Below are 18,437 nucleotides of genomic sequence, written 5' to 3' on the forward strand. Positions count from 1 at the left end.
CAGCCCCAAAAGCAGGAGGCTCTAAGAAGTGAGTTATGGGAGTAACTCTAGGACCTGGTAGCAGTAGTAGGCTGTTATCCCCACATCAGCCAGTCACTAGAGAGGGCCACAGGACACACACTGAACCCATGGGTTACGTGGAAGGCCTGACGTGCTAGGAGCAGCTTCCTGTGCAGGATCAGCCATGCTGTTGGCTAAGGGCCTGGAGCTGGCTCCTCTCCTTGCGGGACCCATGTAGTGTACAGGCCGGGGCTGGGCCCCATGAGTGCAGCAAGTCACGCACCCGCCGCCCCACTCACCGCCCTTCTTGTAGAAGCAGACCTCAGTCTGGTACTCCTGCCTCCCATCCAGCACCTTCTCGATGCACTGAAGGACGGACTCGCTGGTCTCGGCCCCATGCAGGAAGCAACAGTTGCAGTTTTTCTGCATGACCTCGGTGCGGGCGAAGCCGGTGAGCTCGCAGAAGCCGTCAGAGCAGTAGACGATAGGGAAGCCGCGGTGAACCTGAGCGTTGGCCAGGATGAAGTTGCTGTCTGGAAAGAAGTAAATAGGCCCCAACCCCCCCGAGGGCCAGGTTAGTGCCCCGAAGGGGTCCTGGGAAGCATTTCCATTCTGAGCCTCCCCTCCCAGGGCGAGGGATAGAACCCAGGAGTCCTGGCTCCCAGCCCCACCTCCACTCAAACCCACTGGTCCCCACTCCCCTCCCAGAGCCAGGGATAGAACCCGGAGTCCTGACTCCCAGCCCCGCCCCTACTCAAACCCACTAGTCCCCACTCCCCTCCCAGAGCCAAGGACAGAACCCAGGAGTCCTGACTCCCAGCCCCACCCCCACTCAAACCCACTAGTCCCCACTCCCCTCCCAGAGCCAAGGATAGAACCCAGGAGTCCTGACTCCCAGCCCCGCCCCCACTCAAACCCACTAGTCCCCACTCCCCTCCCAGAGCCAAGGATAGAACCCAGGAGTCCTGGCTCCCAGCCCCGCCCCACTTAAACCCACTGGTCCCCACTCCCCTTCCAGAGCCAGGGATAGAACCCAGGAGCCTGCACCCCAACCCTCTGTCCCAGCCCTGAGCCCCCTCCCACACCCCAAAACCCTCATCCCTGGCCCCACCCCACAGCCTGCACCTCCCCCCAGCACCCCAACCCTGAGCCCCTTCCCACACTCCAAACCCCTCGGCCCCACCCCTGCTGCACATCACCTCCACAGTGGTGCACATAACAAAATTCATTCCGCACATGCCTGGGAAAAATCAGAGGGACCGCTGCCTGAGTCCTGGCTCCAACCACCTCGTGCAAACCTGCTAGACCCCACTCCCCTCCCAGGGCTGGGAATAGAACCCAGGAGTCCTGACTCCCAGGCCCTTCTGCTCTAACCACTAGACCCCCCTTCCTTCCTTCTCAGAGCTTGGGCTGGAACCCAGAAATTTCAGCTCCCAGCTCTTCCCTTCCTGCTCTAACAAATAGAGACACCCCTATCCTTGCTGAGCCAGAAATAGGAGGAGTTTGTAAGTATATTAGGAACAACGAGAATCCTAACAATAGCACTGATCCATTACTAAATGGAAATGGTAGAATTCTCAGTAATAATGCAGCAAAGTGTGACGTTCTGAGTGATATAATATCTCACTGAAAGATGACAGGGCCAGAAAGAGTTAATCAACTCACAGACTGACCTACCCAGAACTGGTTCGGAAGATCTGTAAATGAACAGAGCTTTGAAATGCAGCCGGCATTGTTAGAAGTAGAAGGGTAGATGTTTGCTCAGGTCTTGTGATGTAAGCAAACAAGTCTTGTCTATTGCTATAGTTTTGATTCAAAGATCAAAAAAGAATATTAACATTTAGGAAGACACTTGAGTGAAATAGTTATATTGTCTATGTCTCTTTGAAGGTTGTGGTAACCTGTATCTGAACTGTTTAATGGATAAATTATCCTGTGCTAATTGCCAGGCTGTTTAGGAGAAGGAAAGTTAAGCCTCCTGTTTTCTCAGGCCAAAAGGCTGCAGGAAATGTATAAAAACCCTGGGACACGATCCTGCTTCATCTCAGATTGCCTTAGGTTTCAAAAGGGGAAACCTTAAGCCACAAGGATTGAGATCCCCAGTCACTGACTGGAGTCATCCTGAATGTGGGCATTGGATTATAACCTATGGACTATTTCTAAAAGGACTTTTGGCAACTACAAGCTCACCTCTGCTATACATCTGAACCTCAGTAATTGAATTCAAGTCTGTCTGTATATAGATCTTTCAGGGAACACTCTCTCTCTTTTTGTTTTTAATAAATTTTAGCTTAGTTAACAAGAATTGGCTATAGCGTGAATTTTGTGTAAGATCTAAGTTATAATAGGACCTGGGTGTGTGGCTGATCCTTTGGGATTGGAAGAACCTTTTCTTTTATATGATGAGATAAGATTTTCAGGAATCATCATCATATCTGACATGTGTGTCTGGATGGAGGCCTGAGGCTGGGTACTTTAAGGGAACTGCATTGTTTGGACTTCTGAGTAATCTGTATGGTAATACAGAAGCTGTTTTGTGCTGGCTTCGTAAATCTAAGTATTGTAACATCCACCAGCTTTTGGGGTTTGGCTGCTCCGTTCTGTTTGCAGTTCACCCTAATTGAATGACCTCAGCTGGCTCCCCCAGGCAGCAGCATCATAGGCAGAAGCATTAAATAAATATTTCTGTTCTGTATTTTGGGAAAAAACTATGATGTAGTCGTGTCATAAGATAACTCTCTTTCCATTTCACTAGCATCTCAGGAGGATGTTAAACAGCAGCTAATAAAGTCAGACATTTTTAAAACAGCAGTTCCAGATAACTTGCACCCAAGAGTTTTAAAAGAGCTGGCTGAGAAGCTTGCTTCCACTGGAGCCCGACAGGTACCTGTTCTTGGCCCTACACTATTTAACATTTTTATCAGTGTCCTGGAAGAAAACATAAAATCATCACTGATAAAGGTTGCAGATGACACAAAAATTGGGGAGTGGTAAATAGCTAAGAGGACAGGTCACTGATACAGAGTGATAGATCACTTGGTAAACTGGGTGCTAGCAAACACTAATACAGCCAAATGTCAACAAAGCCAACTAGGAACAAAGAATGCAGGCCACACACACAGGATGGGGACTCTACCTTGGGAAGCAGAGACTCAAGATTTGGGCGGGGGGTGATAATCAGCTGAACATGAGTTCCCAGTGTGACGCTGGGGCAAAAGAGCTAACACGACCGCTGCTGGAACCCTGCATCCAGTTCTGGTACCCACAGTTCAGGAAGGAGGTTGATAAATCGAAGAGAGGTCAGAGAAGAGCCATGAAAATGATTCAAATGTTAGAAAACCTGCCTGACAGTGAGACTGAAGGAGCTGGAGCTATTTCTCTTACCAATGAGCAGGTTAAGGGGTGATCTGGTCACAGCCTGCAAGTACCTTCATGGAGAACAAACATTTAATCATGGGATCCTCAGTCTAGCAGAGAAAGGTCTAAAGGATCCAGTGCTGGAAGTAGAAGCTAGACAAATTCAGACTGGAAGAAGGGGTAAGTTTTTAACGGTGAGAGCAATTAACGCTTGGAACAATTCACCAGGGGTCATGGTGGATCGTTTAGAAACCAAGGCTGGCTGTTGCTCTGTTCTAGGATTAGGGCGTCTGCCCACAGCAGGGTAAGCGTGGGGCAGGTCCCTGGCCTGGGTCACAACGGTACCTTCCGGCCTTGGAATCTATGAACCTAGGATGAGGGGGGCAATTGGGGCGAGGAAGGGCCAGGGCTAGGGATCTGTTGTACATTACCAGCACTGGCCCTGCTCCCCTCCAGCCTCCGGAACCCTCCATGCCAAGCAGAGCCACATCGCCAACCCCGGGGTGACCCCACAGAAAGTACCCTGTGCAGCCACGTCCTGCTGCTATTCCTGAGGGTCCCTCCTTGCTTTGCCCACCCCTCGCACCCGTGACGGTGGCCAAGGCAGGCTGCAGCCCCTCCTCCTGGCTGGGTGAGCTGACTACACCCTGCCCCTCGCCATTCAGCGAGAAGGCGAGCGCGGGAGCCCAGATATAGCTCCTGGCTTCCATCTTCACAGAGCTGTGGTGCCAAGCGAGCCGCACCTCCCCCGCGCCAGCTGGTGCCTCCACCCCCCCGGTACGGCTAAGGCAGCTTAACAGCAACAACAACTAACCCAGCCGGGGGCTGTGCCAGGGCTCCCCGCAGGCACGGCAGCCGGGGGCTTGCCATGGGCACAGGGCAAGGTGCGGGGAGATGAGCCCAGCTCTGAGGGCCTGTCCCTGCCACGCTGGGCGTCTGCCCACAGCAGGGTGAGCGTGAGGAGACTCCAGCATCCTAAAGGCAGGGTGCAGGTCAGCAGCAGGCCCTGCATGGTCCCAGAGGCTGCTAGAGGGTGGCAAGTTGGATCATTAGCGTTTTCCCCGCCCCACCGAGAAGAAGCCCGTGCAATGCCTAACTAGAGCTAGGCCGGCAGAGCCTTGCTCCGGGGCCCAAGGGGGCATGAACCAGCCTGGCCAAGCCCCTGGCCTCGCTGCTGCCAGTCGGTCCAAGGTGCCAGGCTGCTGGTGACTGGGTGGGAGCGCTGCCCAGCACCGTGCTGGCGGGCTCCCCGCCAGCGCAGACAGATGGCTTTGAGTGCACAGGAGCCTGTGCAGCCAGCGGGGTCAGTGGGCTGGTTTCCACCCACCAAGGGCAGAGCGGTGCCCTCGGCCAGTGTGCACGTGGCTCACAGGCTGATGCCAGCCCAGCCGTGCCTTGGCTGTAGCCCTGCACCCCAGGGGCTGTAAGCCCACCACCGGCAGCATTCGGCACTCGTTGCCATGACAACAGGCAGCGATGGCACCTGCGGCCCGAGGGCAGGAGCAAGGACGGCTGAGGCCATGGCCGGAAAAAAGCCCCAGCTCCTGAGCCGCCTGCCCCTGCCAGGGGAGGCCCCGGGGCCTCACTGCTGCAGCTCAGAGCCGGAGGCACTGGGGAATCAAAACCCAAGGGCCATGGCTAAATTCTTGGCTTCTGGAGCTGGAGTTGCTGGCTTGGCCGGGGCGGGGAATTATAGAGGCTCCGCTCTCGGCAATGCAGGGTCCCCACCACAGCATAGCCCGGGCTCCTACCCCATGGCCTGCTGCCCCCGCCTGTGCTGCCCAGGCACCAAAGGGTGCCCCGAGGGGGGTGGCATCACGCAGAGGCCTGGGCCTGCTGCATGGGCGAGCCGGGGTTCATTTAGCACCAGGCATCGCTGGGACAAGCCCCCTTTCAGGTCTCATTAAACCCATCAAAGACACACTGATGCCTGAAGCCGAGAGTCTTTCAAAGAGCCTTGCCAGCAGCACATCATCCTGGAAACACAAACACAGCGTCCCGGGGAGCCTCTCCCCACATGGGCCTGCGGCTCCCTGCTCCTCACCCTGGTGCAGGCCAGCTCTGCTGTCGCTCTGGGGGCAATGGCCCCACACTCGTGCCTCATGTGTGTCTCCGTTCCCACTGCCCCTCCCTTCTTGGTGCCACCTCCTGCCAACCGACCCATGCACAGTGACAGCACAGGCATCCTCCCGGCGGTTACCCCGATACCACGGCCCGGGACAGTGCACAGAGCTGTGTGTGTACAGCAGGGGAGATGCTGCCGGGGTGACACCAGTAACACTACAGCCCCTCAGGACTCAGGCTCTGGTGGTTTCCAATGTCTGAGCCCAGCAAGATGCCCCCAGAAAACCAAGTGCCAACACCCCATCAGTGGCAGGGAGTGCAGTGACGGGTGAGCGGACGATGTGCCACCCGTCTGGCAGGGACACAAGCCAGGGCTGGCCCTGCCCTCAGCCGGCTGAAGGGGTCCCAGACCCTCTGCCAGGACTCAAGGAGCAGAACCTGTCAGCACTTCCCAGCCCTGGCAGCCCTTAGTGGCAAATCTGCTTCCTCTCCAGAGAGGGTTAACCCTTTCCTGGACCCTGCACGCAACTCCACTCCCTAGAACAGAGCCCAGGAGCCCTGGCTCCAGCCCCCTCCGGAGTCAGGAACAGAGCCCAGGAGTCCTGGCTCCAGCCCCCTCTGGAGCCAGGAACAGAGCCCAGGAGCCCTGGCTCCAGCCCCCTCCGGAGCCAGGAACAGAGCCCAGGAGCCCTGGCTCCAGCCCCCTCCGGAGCCAGGAACAGAGCCCAGGAGCCCTGGCTCCAGCCCCCTCCGGAGCCAGGAACAGAGTCCAGGAGTCCTGGCTCCAGCCCCCTCCGGAGCCAGGAACAGAGCCCAGGAGCCCTGGCTCCTTTCTCCTAACCCCAGTTGCAGCCTCCTCCCGGGAGCTCAGGTCGTTATGCAAATGTCTGGTGCGTGTGGGGGAACAAAGCCCTGTGCTTGCGCGCTGGGAGTCAAGTGGGGGATGGGCTTTGAAAATATAATCACTGGGGGTGGGCAGGAGCCGTGTCATTGTCTGAAACATCTGGGCTGCGGGGACTGACGGCTGCAGGGGAGCCGATCGCCCAGCCGGGCAGTAATTGCATGTGCCTTTATCTGTATTGTCTCTGCCCACTGGGCACAGCTGCAGTGACTCTTGCTCTTGGCTGCCAGCCAGCCAGCTCCCAGGGCCCAAGCCATGCCCCAGTGCCCACCCCTCACCCAGGCGCAGCCCGTCCTCGCCAGCACAGCTCTCCCACTGGAGCTAGGGCCTGATCAGCATGGCGCTGGGTACGCAGGGAGCGGCCGTCTGCCACTGCCACACACTGTGTCAGGAGCTCCCAGACTGGGGGTCAGGCTGGACAGGAGGGTCCCTCCAGTGCCATGCGGCATTATCTTCAGAGAGCCCCAGCTGCACATTGGGACCCAGCCCCCGCAGAGTCCAAGAGGCTCGGATCTGCCATGGCTGGGCCTGTCTTAGGTTATTAACTGCGGCACCAACCAGGGATGGCTCCATCCCAAACGTACATCATCTCCCCACATGAGCAAGGGGTTCCCCAAGTGCTGGGGCTGGGATCAGAGCAGGTTGAGGGGGGCTCCTTCAGGCAGATCTGCCATCATCTGGCCTGCGCATTCAGCAGCTGGTGCCCAGACGAGCGACTGGCGGAGGAGCCCAGCCTTGCACAGCCAGCAGAAAAGTCCCCAGGCTCTTCAGCAGAAAAGGGATCTTTGACAAAATGGGAATTGTCACCAAAAAAAATCCACTTAAAAAAAATTGGGCAGATTTGTTTAAAAAAATGAAAATCTGAACCTTGAAGAAGTCTCAGCTTTTGGCAACTAGAAAATTTCAGGGGGTTCTTTTGATAAAAAAACAAAATTTCCACAAAAAACAAAAACCCCACCTGTGTTCAACTCAATTTTCTGCTGGGGAGAATTCAGCAGTTTGCCAGCAGCTGCTCCCTGGGGCTCTGGGGTGAGCGAGAGCCACCCCGCACGTGAGCAGCTGGGACCAATGGGTGCACTCTGCACCTGCCCTTTCCCAAGCACACCAGCCCCGTAAGCAGCCCTGGGCCGTTTGCTCCCCTCCCAGCTGCTCCCTGGTACTTCCTCCCTCTGTGGCTGGCCTGGGACGTGCTAACGCAAACCACAGCACAAGCCAAACCAGACAGCCCCCTAGCCCAGCCGCCAGGCCAAGATGGGCTAACAAGCCACCTGTGGCTATCGGGAAACTACACCCAGAGACCCTCTGGGATAAACCTTAGGCTACTCTGCTCACCTGAGCAGTGCCTGCCCCACCATCTACACCGCTAGCAAGCCCCAAGTCAGCTGGGCGTCCAGTGTCTGTGCTCTGCCTGGGGTGAGCTGCGGTGGCCTGGGAGAAAATGCAGCCCCGGGCTGGGCTTGGCTTTGTTCCAAATGGACCCTTGACAAAGCCCCATTCCCTGCCCCATGTGGGCCAGGCCAGGGAGGCCAATGGTAACTGTCTCTGGTGCTGAGTCTGGGACAACCTGGCAACGCAGAGAGAGGCACAAAATCCCTCCAGTCCATCAAGACAACAAAAGACCCGAAATCCAGGCCGTGCTCCCCTCTGCCCCGACACAAACGATATTCAGCGTAATCCATACTTATATAATTCCGGACACTGCTCTGGCTCCGCAGTGGGGGGATCAGTGCTCCAGCCTCCCCAGTTATCTCCCCAGTGGCTCTGGTTCCCTCCTGGGACAGTCTTTCAGGGAGAGGCCAGTGTCTCGCTCCCTGCAGCGGCCTAAGGGGTTAGGGCGGTTTCATTAGCAAAAGCTGTCAGGGGGCCCCAGGAAATGCTAAATTAGTTTTCATTGATCTTTCTGGAAGTATTTAAATCACAATCCTCTTACGGGGAAAATCCCCGCATCTGCAATATGGCATTTTATTTTCAAAAAGCCATGCTTACTACACCTTCCCCCTGGGGGTCAGCACTTTGAACAGGCTGTATTGTGAATTCCAGTGGGGGGGTTCACCCGAGCCGAGGGCTCCGAACAGGCCAAGCTCTCTCAGGACAAGGGCAGATGAGGTCTGCGGGTTTTTTGACACTTTCCACCAACTGACAGGTCAGCAGGAAGATATAAAGACACTTTTCCCTTCTCCGGGTCGCACACAGATTGTGCACAACGTGGGTAGGAGTGAGCAGTGTGCCCAGAGAGAGATCCTGGCCCCCGCCTTCACTGGGGGCTGTTATGCCAGTGTCCCCGCCTTAGACCTTGGGCGACGAATCTGTCACAGAGGCCGTGATTTTATGAGACCGCCATGACCCCTCGAAAAGTCCAATAATTCAGCCCCAGATGTGGGGCTCGGGTTTCAGTCCCTGGCGACGGAGCTTGGGCAAAAATAAACCCGTGATTTCTTGTTTATTGCCTGCGCCCCATCCGTGACTTTTCATAAAAATACTCATGCCAAAATTGGAGCCTTATGGGCCCATCCTGCCCAGGGAGAGCGACCTGGCCGCCATCACTGCTCCCCGGAGGTGCTGTGGGGTGACACAAAATAGCCTCAGCGTTAGCCAGATACACCAAACCTTCTCACACCCCCAGGTGCCACTTGGACACAGCCCATCCCCCACGGCGGCAGAGCGGAGCAGCCTTATTTAGAAATTACCAGTCATCTTTATAGTGGGGGCACAGGGGATGCCGGGATGGGCTGGGGGTCAGCGTGGGGGGCCTGGCTGGGCAGGGGGGCAGCCCCCATGGGCTGGGGATCCTTGAGCAGTCTCCCAGAAGCAGCAGGAAGGGGACATGCCTGGCAGCTCCCTGGATCCTGGGGCACTGATGCAGATACCCCCTCCCCACCCACCCCAGTCTGCGGGGACCCAGCGCAGGCACATACAGGCCCCCCCCTTAGCAGGGCCAGGGGCGGGGGAGGGGGTCATTGCACTTGGCTCAACAATAGAAGATCAATCCCCAGCCCCAGGGTTGTGGGGGGCTCTGTGTGGCCAGGAATCCCTGCTACTGACCCTACCCCCCAGCTGCAGAAGGGGGTCACGCAGGGCAGCTGGCCTGGGACTGAGGTCACGGATCCCTGGTATCGATACCTCCCCCCCCCCAGACAAGCCCCAGACGCAGTTTTGCTACTACCCAGAGGCTAGGGGAGGGGGCAGCTTCCTCTGGAGGCAACCTGGCCCCAGGAGAGGGGTCCCTCTAAGTCCGGCCCGGAGAGTCCAACCCTATTGTCCAGTAGGAACCCCCCCGCCTGGCCCGGGGGCGCAGGCGGGGTCCCCCCCAGCTCTGCCTGGCCCTTGGATGCAGCCACCCCCCACCATCCCTGCCTGGCCCGGGGGCGCAGCCACCCACTCCCATCCCTGCCTGGCCCCGGGGTGCAGCCCCCCCCAGCTCTGCCTGCCCCCGGGGCGCAGGCGGGTCCCCCCACCTCTGCCTGCCCCGGGGGCGCAGCCACCCACCCCCATCTCTGCCCGGCCCCGGGGTGCAGCCCCCCCAGCTCTGCCTGCCCTCGGGGCGCAGGCGGGTCCTCCCACCGTTGCCCTGCCCCGGGGTGCAGCCCCCCCCAGCTCTGCCTGCCCCCGGGGCGCAGACGGGTCCCCCCACCTCTGCCCGGCCCCGGGGTGCAGCCCCCCCCAGCTCTGCCTGCCCCCGGGGGCGCAGCCACCCCCCCATCTCTATCCGGTCCCGGGGTGCAGCCCCCCCAGCTCTGCCTGCCCCCGGGGCGCAGGCGGGTCCCCCCACGTCTGCCCGGCCCGGGCCCCCCGGCTGCGCGGCGGAGACTCACGGCTGCCATCGAAGCGCCTGGCGATGGTGTCCAGGAACGTGTTCTGCGGGGCCAGCAACCCCTTCATCACCGGCATAGCCCCGCCGCCCGCTCGCCCGGCCCGCGGGCTGCCAGCTCGGGCAGGGCTCCGGCGCCAGGTGCAGCCCGTGCGCCGCCCGCTCCACCCCCCGCTAATCCCGGCCGGGCTGCTCGGCGCTGCCCCGCCCCGGGGGACCCTGCGGGCGACAGCCGGGGGGGGGGGGCGGGTCGGGGAAGGAAACCTGAGCCCAGGGATGTGCCGGTGGGGGGGGGGGGGCTGACCCAGAGACAGTGTGTGGGGCGGAACCCTGCTGCTAGGGACATTCCCGGGGGGGGGGGACCCTGCACCCAGGGACATTGTGGGGGGGGACCCTGCGCCCAGGGACATTGCAAGAGGGGGGAGCCTGCACCCAGGGAGAGAGCTGAGGAGGGATGGCTCTGAACCCAGGGACTGTGCAGGTGGGAGGGGGGACCCTGACAGTGCGAGGGGGGGAGGGCTCTTCACCCAGTGACCATGTCGGGGGGAGGCTCTGGGGTCCCTGCCCCAGCCTGAAGCGGGTTTTCCTTCCCACTGCCCTGGCTGAGCTGACATCAGCATGGAGCTGAGCGCCCTGCCCCGGGTACGTTTCCCCCCCAGGCTGAAGCTGCAGCACGTTGGCTGGTAGCACTGAAATCTCAGCTCCGTGCCAGGGCTCCCTGCCAGCACCGGGTGCCACGGCCAGGGCGGGCAGGCCCAGGGTTTCGGAAACTGCTTCAAGAAGCACAGCCCCGGGGGGACGCTCAGGGCGGCTCAGCCTGGCCTGCCAAGCAGAGACTGGGCCCCCCCCCCGCCGGCCTTAGGTGGAGCAGGTGGCTGGGTGCAGAGCCTGGGCCTTGGAGAAGTCCCTGGCCTCCTGCCCTGGCCTGGCGTCTCCACGGGGAGTTCCAGGAGGAGCAATAAAGGGGGTCACAGAGGATCCAGGGGAGGCTGTAGGGTTTCCCGTCAAACCTTGAGCCTAGCAGCACCGGGGCCCAGGAAGGGACCACAGCAGAGGGTGCTGGGGCGGGTGTGAGAGAAGAGTCTGGCTGCAGTGGGACGTCCTAGAGGAAGGCTGGCCCCATGGGCAGCACAGGAGACCCAGGGTCAAGTCCTTGCTCTGCCACACTCCCGTGGGTACTGGGACCAGTCACATCAGGGCCCTGTTCCTCAGCTCCCAGTGGTGCCAGGGAGCCTGAGTCCTGCCCTGCATGGGGGCGCTGCAGGGCAGGGCTGGTGCACGGATATTTTGTGCCCTAGGCGAAACCTCCACCTTGCTCCCTCCCCTCCCCGCAGAGCATCGCTTATTATCAACTTTCAAAAATGAAAACTGCTTCATGTGGCCTTGGTCATTAGAATTAACACACATTCAGCTTGAATATCTATTTATTTCATTAGTTAGTCTACATATTTAATGCAAATAAATGGGCCTTGGGTCTCCTGCATGGGGCTAGAGTCCCTCCTGCCCCCCCCCATGGATCTGGAAAGGGCTGAGTCCCTCCTGCCCCCCCCCATGGATCTGGAAAGGGCTGAGTCCCTCCTGCCCCCCCATGGATCTAGAAAGGGCTGAGTCCCTCCTGCCCCCCCCACGGATCTAGAAAGGGCTGAGTCCCTCCTGCCCCCCCCCATGGATCTGGAAAGGGCTGAGTCCCTCCTGCCCCCCCCCCATGGATCTGGAAAGGGCTGTGTTGGGGATCAGCGCACAGAGCTGGGAGTCGGGATCTGGTGTCTGTTCTCCAGCCTGGCACCAACTGACTGGATGAGTGCAGGCAAGTTACTTCCCTGTTCTGGGCTTCAGCTCCCCCCAACTCTCGCTGAGGTGTGAAATGGTTCGTTGCTCCTGGGCTGGCCCGTGCAATGCAGGCGGGAGGGGGTGGCTGAAGGCGAGGACAGAGTTCCAGCCTCCGTCATGACCCTCCTGGTTGCTTTACTCTGCCCCATGCCAGTCTCTGCTGACGCCCCTTACTCAGAGAGCTCTGGCCCAGGACTGAGATACCAGTGTCATTCTGGGCCTGATTTTCAGAGCTGCTGAGCACCTGTGGTTCCCCCCTTGTCTGTGGGACCTCCAGGGTTCTCAGTATTTCTGAAACTCAGGGCAATTTATTTCGAATGCTGGGCCAGGACTGAGCCAGCAAAGGCAGGTCCGTACACATCCCCCAGTCCACAGCAGATCTCACATCAGTAACAATACAAGCGATGAGGAGAAGGATGAGGGTGGTTGGCCCAATGCTGGGAGTGGGGCGGATGTGGCCCTAATGTGGTCACTAAACTTCTACCTAGTAAAGTTACTGGTGCCTCTGCCGTGATTCAGATCTCTTGGGTGCTGCAGCCTGCCCAGGGTTCAGCTGCACTTAACCTGAGTTGCTCACACACCTGCAGTGGTTGTGCACCGGGCAATTGGTCACCCATGTTACATCATAAGCTGGTTCTGACAGTGGGTGTTGTAATTAGACTTAAGAGTTACCGCTGCATTTCCTAGCTCTGTTGTCCCAGGCTGGCTGCAGACTCAGGCAGACAGAACTGTGTCGGCTAGACACCCATCACCTTTGGAAGATTTTCCTCGTAGACATAAAGGCTCGAGACAGCCGTGTTGCTTCACTGAAAACTTGCAGTGTGCTGCCCCTGAATCCCAGATTAATACCGTGTGTGGGCAGGTGCAGAGCTCAGGGCTTGAAGGCCTCTGGTCTAATGGTCTGAGCCAGCACAGAACTAGGAGCCTCGATCTCCTGTGTTCAAAGCAGGACTCTGACAATGACTCCCCGGGTGACCTTGGGCAAGTCACATCCCTGTTCTCTGCCTCAGTTTCCCCCCAAAATGGGGCTCTCTTTACCTGCTCCACAGGGCTGCAGGGATGGATGGGGATGAAACCTTGGAAGGTGGTACATGCTGAGGACGGTTACACTTTTGCAGCTCTTTAACCCTGTATCCTCTGGCAGGGCCATGAACCACCCCTGCAGGTGGACCTGTGGCCACGGTTTTCTCTTCCTTTCCCCTCCACCCCCTGCCGCTGCAATGCTGTCAGTAGGGCCAGCTGCAGGCGGGCTGATGTCACCTCTCTGATCTGCAGCGGGCAGTGGATCCGGGCCTGCCAGAGCCGGAGGGAGGGGGCTAGGGAGCAATGTGGCAGCCCCGGAAGGAGGCGGCTCCGGGCTGGCGGTGGGGGGGCGCAGGCGGGCAGTGATGTGGGGCGCGGTGGAGGGAGGTGGTGGGGTCTGGAGTTGCAGAGGACACCTGCAGAGGTAGGTGCTAACGCGGTTGCGAGCAGCTAGTTCCCCTGCTGGGAGCAATAGAGTAAAAAAAATGGGGGGGCACAGCTTTTTGGAACCCCCAAATCTTGGTGCCCTGGGCGGCCGCCTAGTTCACCTGGGGTTACATCGGCCCTGCTGCAGCGCATGGAGCAGGCAGGGCAGGGGTGGGGAACCAGGGTCTCTCTAACTGTAAGGGGGGGGGGTTGCTTCTCCAGGCTCAAGAGCTGGGGGCTGCTCTTGTCCCCCCCCCGCCAGGCCCAGGGCAGACTTGGGGCTGACCCCTGGCTGTGAGTCTGTGTGCAGCAGCAACCCAGCACAGCGGGGCCAGGTTTTTTTTCGCCACTGCCCTCTAGCTGCCAGTGCTGAGGGGTGGGAGCTGTTCAGACACCGAGCAATAGACCGGAGCATCTGCTGCATAAATCGGATGCTGCGAGCCGCAGACCACCGGCCCGGGAACCCCGGCCACGGCCCTGCTGCCGGCTGGTGGGAGAACAGCCCCCCGGGTGCCTGCAGTGGGAACGCGGGGTGCTCCTGGCTCAGGCTGGAGCCATCCCAGCCAGGCCCGTGCAGCCAACTCACCCGCTCCCAGGCCGGCCTGGCCTTGCAGAGCGTTCGGCCTGCCGGCCAAGGGGGCGCGATTCCCAGTGAGTGCAGCTCATTGGCAAACTGGCTCCCAGGCTCCTTCGGTCTCTTTCTCGAGAGACCCTCCCCTTAGCCATGGGCTCCAGCAGCAGTCCCCCCTCCCCGCCGGGGGAGCTGCCATGTGCTGAGCTTGCCCCACTCAGGGTGGTCCAGCACCTCCCTTCTGCCCCAGCCCAGGCAGCGGGGCTCAAACCTGGGCCACCAGGCCCCTCACACCTACATGACAGCAGCTGGCTGCTGGAGCTGCTGGCCAGCCCCCCGGGCACCCCAGCTCTCCCCCACAGCCACAGCGTTCCTGGGAGACAACATGCCAAGCAGACAGCTGTGAGCCTCAGGCCAGGGTTTATTTGTAAACGACCCGTGGTGCCCGCAGTCATTGAGAGTCCCCATGGTTCCTCCCTGCCCCTCCCTGGCCACTTCAGGAAAAGCTCTTTGCAGCCCCCCGGCTCCAGCCCTTGGCAGAGTCCTTGTCCAGCTGGCCCCGGCACTCCCTGGTGCTGGTGGGCTCAGTGTTGGCGGCACACGTGGCTGGAGGCAGCAGGGCGTCCGTGCTGGGGGAGACGGCCTGGCAGGCTGAGGCTGGCTGCTCTGGCGCCAGCTCTGCCCGCTTGCCCATGGTGAGGATGCCGGCGGCGTGCTTGCCCGAGCCTTGCAGCAGGCGGTAGAGCTGGCTCTGGAAGGCCCGTGAGCCGCTCTTCCTCTTACCCAGCGTGAGGATGCCTGCGGCGTGGTTGCCAAAGCCATGCAGCAGGTCATAGACACGGCAGGGGCAGGTCTTCTGGCGGCAGCACATGGGCACACTGTGCCGGGCCGCAGCCAGGGAGCAGAGCAGTGCCAGGAGCAGGAGGCAGGAGGCCCTGTGGAGCTGCGGGCGCAAGAGGCAGGCATTAGTGCAGGGACAGGCTGGCACTGACGGGGTTAAGCCCGAGACACCCCAGCCCCCCTCTGCCCCAGGCTGCGGATCTCAGAGCCAAGCTGCAAAGAAGCTGTCTCCCCCCCAAAGGAGCTGCCAGGCGGGCTCAGTCCAGGGGCCCATCTAGCTTGGCGTCCTGGCTCTGACAGCCCCTGCAAGACGCCCTGCAGTGCTGAGCTGCCCGGCTCCAGGAGCCCTGCCCTGACCCCACTAGTGACAGGTCAGCTGGTGCCCAGCAACCAGCCCATCCCAGCCGGGGAGGGGGGCAACAAGCCCCCCAGCACCACCTCGCAGGCCCAGCCCCACCCTCTCCCAGCAAACCCCACGTGAGCGCCACCTCACTGCCCTGCCCCACCGTGAACCCTCAGCAAACGCTTCCCCTAAAAGACCCCGCACGCCCCAGTCTCCCATAGCCACCCCCCAGCCGGCTTCCCAGCAGTAGCTAATCACACCTCACCACACCCCTCGGCACTAGCTGGGCTGCATGACCCTCCCATGGCAGCACTAGAATCCAGGAGTCCTAACGCTTTGCCCCCACCGCCCTCCCAGAGCCAGGCCTAGCACCCAGGAGTCCTGCCTGGCACACGCCCTATGCACAGACCCTGGCAACCTGCTCCAAAATCCAAGACAAAGGGAGCAGACACACACTGTCCCCTGCTCCTCACCCCATGGCAACACTGCAGCCCCCGCCCCTTTCCATGCAGGAGAAACAGCCAGGCTGCAATTAGCGCTAATTGGCCCCCTGGCTGGCAGAGGGTGCGTCATGGAGACCAAGCTGCCCCCAGGGAGCCCTCCAGGGTGAGGCGGGACTGGTGCAGGTGGGACGCTCACCCTGGTTTGTGCGTGGCCGGCGGGGTCAAATGTAACAGCTGCTGGGTCTCCCTTTAACACTGAGCGGGACTCGGTTCTGCAACACCTGGTGCTGAGCCAGCCTAGTGACCCCGTGCAACGCACCACGGTGCTGAGCGGGGAACAGTTGACGCAGCGGACGCAGGGCCACAGGTGCCAGGCCGTGCAGAGCCAGGCCCAGCGTGCAGCCCTAGGAGGTGGTTTCACCTCACAGCTTGCCCAAGCAGGTCTTGGCCTCCCCAGTGTCCTACACGGCCCAGCAGGCCGGCTCCAGGGCTTGTGTGGCAAGGGAGGGGGCGTCTCGGTGGGTTCTGGGACCCCACTGGGATCAGGAGAGACACCGGGAAGGGACAAAGCAGACACCATTTGCTCCCCGGCCTGAGTTACCTGAGGGCAGGACGGGCTGCGCTGGGCTCCTCCCCAGAGCTGCTCACCACGGGGGTGCATAGGGCGGGGAGACACACAGCCTGGGGTTCAAGGCCACCATCGTGTTGCCCCATCACTGTGCTCTGCTCCCCCTCATGCTGCACACTTGCCCCCTCCCCAACTGTGCCCTTGCTGATGTGAGACCTCCCTGCACTGCGGCCTCCCTTCTGCCCAGCCCAGCCCTGGCAGCCAGGCCCTGGCACCGTACCTTGGCGTTGGGCACCTCCATGGGTCCAAGGTGTCTGCGGGGACCTGAGCGAAGCTTTGGCATGACCCAGTGAGGAGCAGCGACGCCCTGAGCTGCTCTCCCTGGCAGCCCAGGCTTTTATAGGGCCAGGCTGCCCCGAAGCTCATTCCCAGTGGGGCTGGGGCTGCAGGACGGGCCAGGCTCCGGGAGACACGCACCCATTGTTCCTCGTTGCCTGGAGACAGGCAAGGCCCGTTCCCTCATTTGTGGCTCCCCATTATGCGGTGGCCGGAGCCAAGCGGCTGGTGGTCGTGCGGGATGGAGACGGGCCGCGTAGCCGGGCGCTAATGAGCCTGTAACTTCCGAAGGAATCCGCCAGCCCACACAGCACAAAGCTGCTGGAAGGTCAGCAGCGGGGGGGATGGAGAGACCGGGCCCCATTAGGCTAATTACCTGGTCCCAACAAAGGATGCCCGGCAGCTGAGCCGCATCTGTCCCTGGTGCGTCAGAGGCGCTGGTGTGGCCGCACGTGGCCGCGGCACGGTGCACCATCAAGCCCCCGGAGAGCCAGGCGCTGCAGGCGGAGACCACGGGGGGAGAGTCTGCCCCCCAGGGATGCTGGAACATGTTTTATGGGGGGCACTGGTGATGGAAACCCCAGATTTGGGTTGTTATTTCTCCAAGCCAGGGACAGCACCACTGCCCACCCCCCATTTCCAGCCCCAAACGAGGCCCCTGCTCAGCCCTGGGGCCCTGTCAGTCCTCACCCTGCCTGTGGGTCAGGCCTCAAGGCCTGGGAGAGGCAGCCATAGCTCAGGCCAAGAATCTCCACTGTCACCCCCAGGCCAGCATCTGTGCCCAGCCATGGGCACCTTGCTGCAAGCTGGATGGCACTTGGGGAGCGGTGGAGGGGGTGCTCCTGGGGACAGGCTGCTCAGTCCCATGGCATGGGGCAAACCCTTTTTCCCCCCTCTCCAGGCCTCCTCGCTGCATCCAGATGGGCCATGGCAGTGTGGGGGCTCCCCACAGCTCCTGCCTCAGCCAGGATGGGTCACCAGTGGGACACAAGGCCCCCTCTGCACAGCTCCCCCAGCCCTGCCTGGCCATAGGCCACTGCTCAGTTGTGGCTGAGGTCACAGCTCAGGGGTGAAACATGCCATTTTCATGTGGCACTAGGCACCGTCCCCAGGGTGCTGGCCCAGCCCCCAGCTACTGACAGCGTCCCAGGCCACATGGGCCCATAGGAGCCACCCAGCGCCGGCGGAAGCAATTTCCTTGGTGGGGCCTGGCCCTCCCTGGAGGCCAAGCTCTCCCCTGGCCCGGCCCCAGCTAACGGCAGGAAGATCAGCGCGGGACGCACCTGCGTCCACTAGCCCTGAGCTGGCCCCGCAGGTGGGGCTGCAGGGCGCTTTGGCTGGGGGCGTCTGGCTGACCCGGGGCCGTCGCAGTGGTGGTGTGTGTGTGGGGGAGCAGGGCTGTCCGTGCAGCCTGCAGGCTGCTGGGACTAGGGGACCTGGCTTGATTCTGGTGTTGCGAGAAATGAGCCCTGGCAGACCACGCTCTGCAGACATCCCCTGAGGGTCAATGACTCTTGCGGCAACTGGGGTGGGGGGCGGTCCTCCATCCCAGGGCAGATGACAGTGGGTAAATCGCCAAGGCCACGGGCCAGGGTTTTGCCAGCAAAGCAGCCCAGTTGGCAGGAGTCCCATCCGCGGGTGGTGCTGGGGGAGGGCACCTGGAACGCCGGCTACTCTGAGCGGGCCGGAGAGCGGGGCCGGGAGACCAGGCGGGGCCGAGTCCCAGCCGCGAATGGCTGTACTTCCAGCTGCTCCTTCCCTGGGCCTGATGTCCTGACCGCGGCCTCCTTCCTGGGCCCATTCAGGGACATCACACGGTCACCAGGTGAGCAGCGTGTGTCCTCCCCCCACGGGGAGGGGGCAGGTACAGCCTGTGCCCCAAGGCTGCCCCATGCCGGGCCCAGCCTGGCTCCGGGAGCCGAAGGGC

The 18,437-nt window shown here is 60.9% G+C and overlaps 2 protein-coding genes across 3 annotated transcripts in view; both read right to left on the reverse strand.

Annotated features, from left to right (window-relative positions):
• Positions 1-10,210, reverse strand: part of KCNH4 (potassium voltage-gated channel subfamily H member 4) — a 57,908-nt gene extending 47,698 nt beyond the window's left edge. For both annotated transcript variants that reach the window (XM_050934563.1, XM_050934564.1), the window contains exons 1-2: positions 10,135-10,210; positions 300-533 (exon numbers count right to left, since the gene is read on the reverse strand). In XM_050934563.1, the coding sequence (XP_050790520.1) occupies positions 300-533; positions 10,135-10,210 (310 nt within the window). The remainder of the gene's footprint in view (positions 1-299; positions 534-10,134) is intronic.
• A 4,211-nt stretch (positions 10,211-14,421) lies between these two features.
• On the reverse strand, positions 14,422-16,743 carry HCRT (hypocretin neuropeptide precursor). Its single transcript, XM_050934681.1, has 2 exons — positions 16,455-16,743; positions 14,422-14,923 (listed from the first exon to the last, which is right to left on the reverse strand). The coding sequence occupies exons 1-2, from the start codon at positions 16,515-16,517 to the stop codon at positions 14,477-14,479; spliced, it is 510 nt and encodes a 169-aa protein (XP_050790638.1). The 5' UTR covers positions 16,518-16,743; the 3' UTR covers positions 14,422-14,476.
• Between the last annotated feature and the right edge of the window lie 1,694 nt (positions 16,744-18,437).

This window comes from Gopherus flavomarginatus, chromosome 25 (genome assembly GCF_025201925.1).
Source record: "Gopherus flavomarginatus isolate rGopFla2 chromosome 25, rGopFla2.mat.asm, whole genome shotgun sequence".
NCBI lineage: Eukaryota > Metazoa > Chordata > Testudines > Testudinidae > Gopherus > Gopherus flavomarginatus.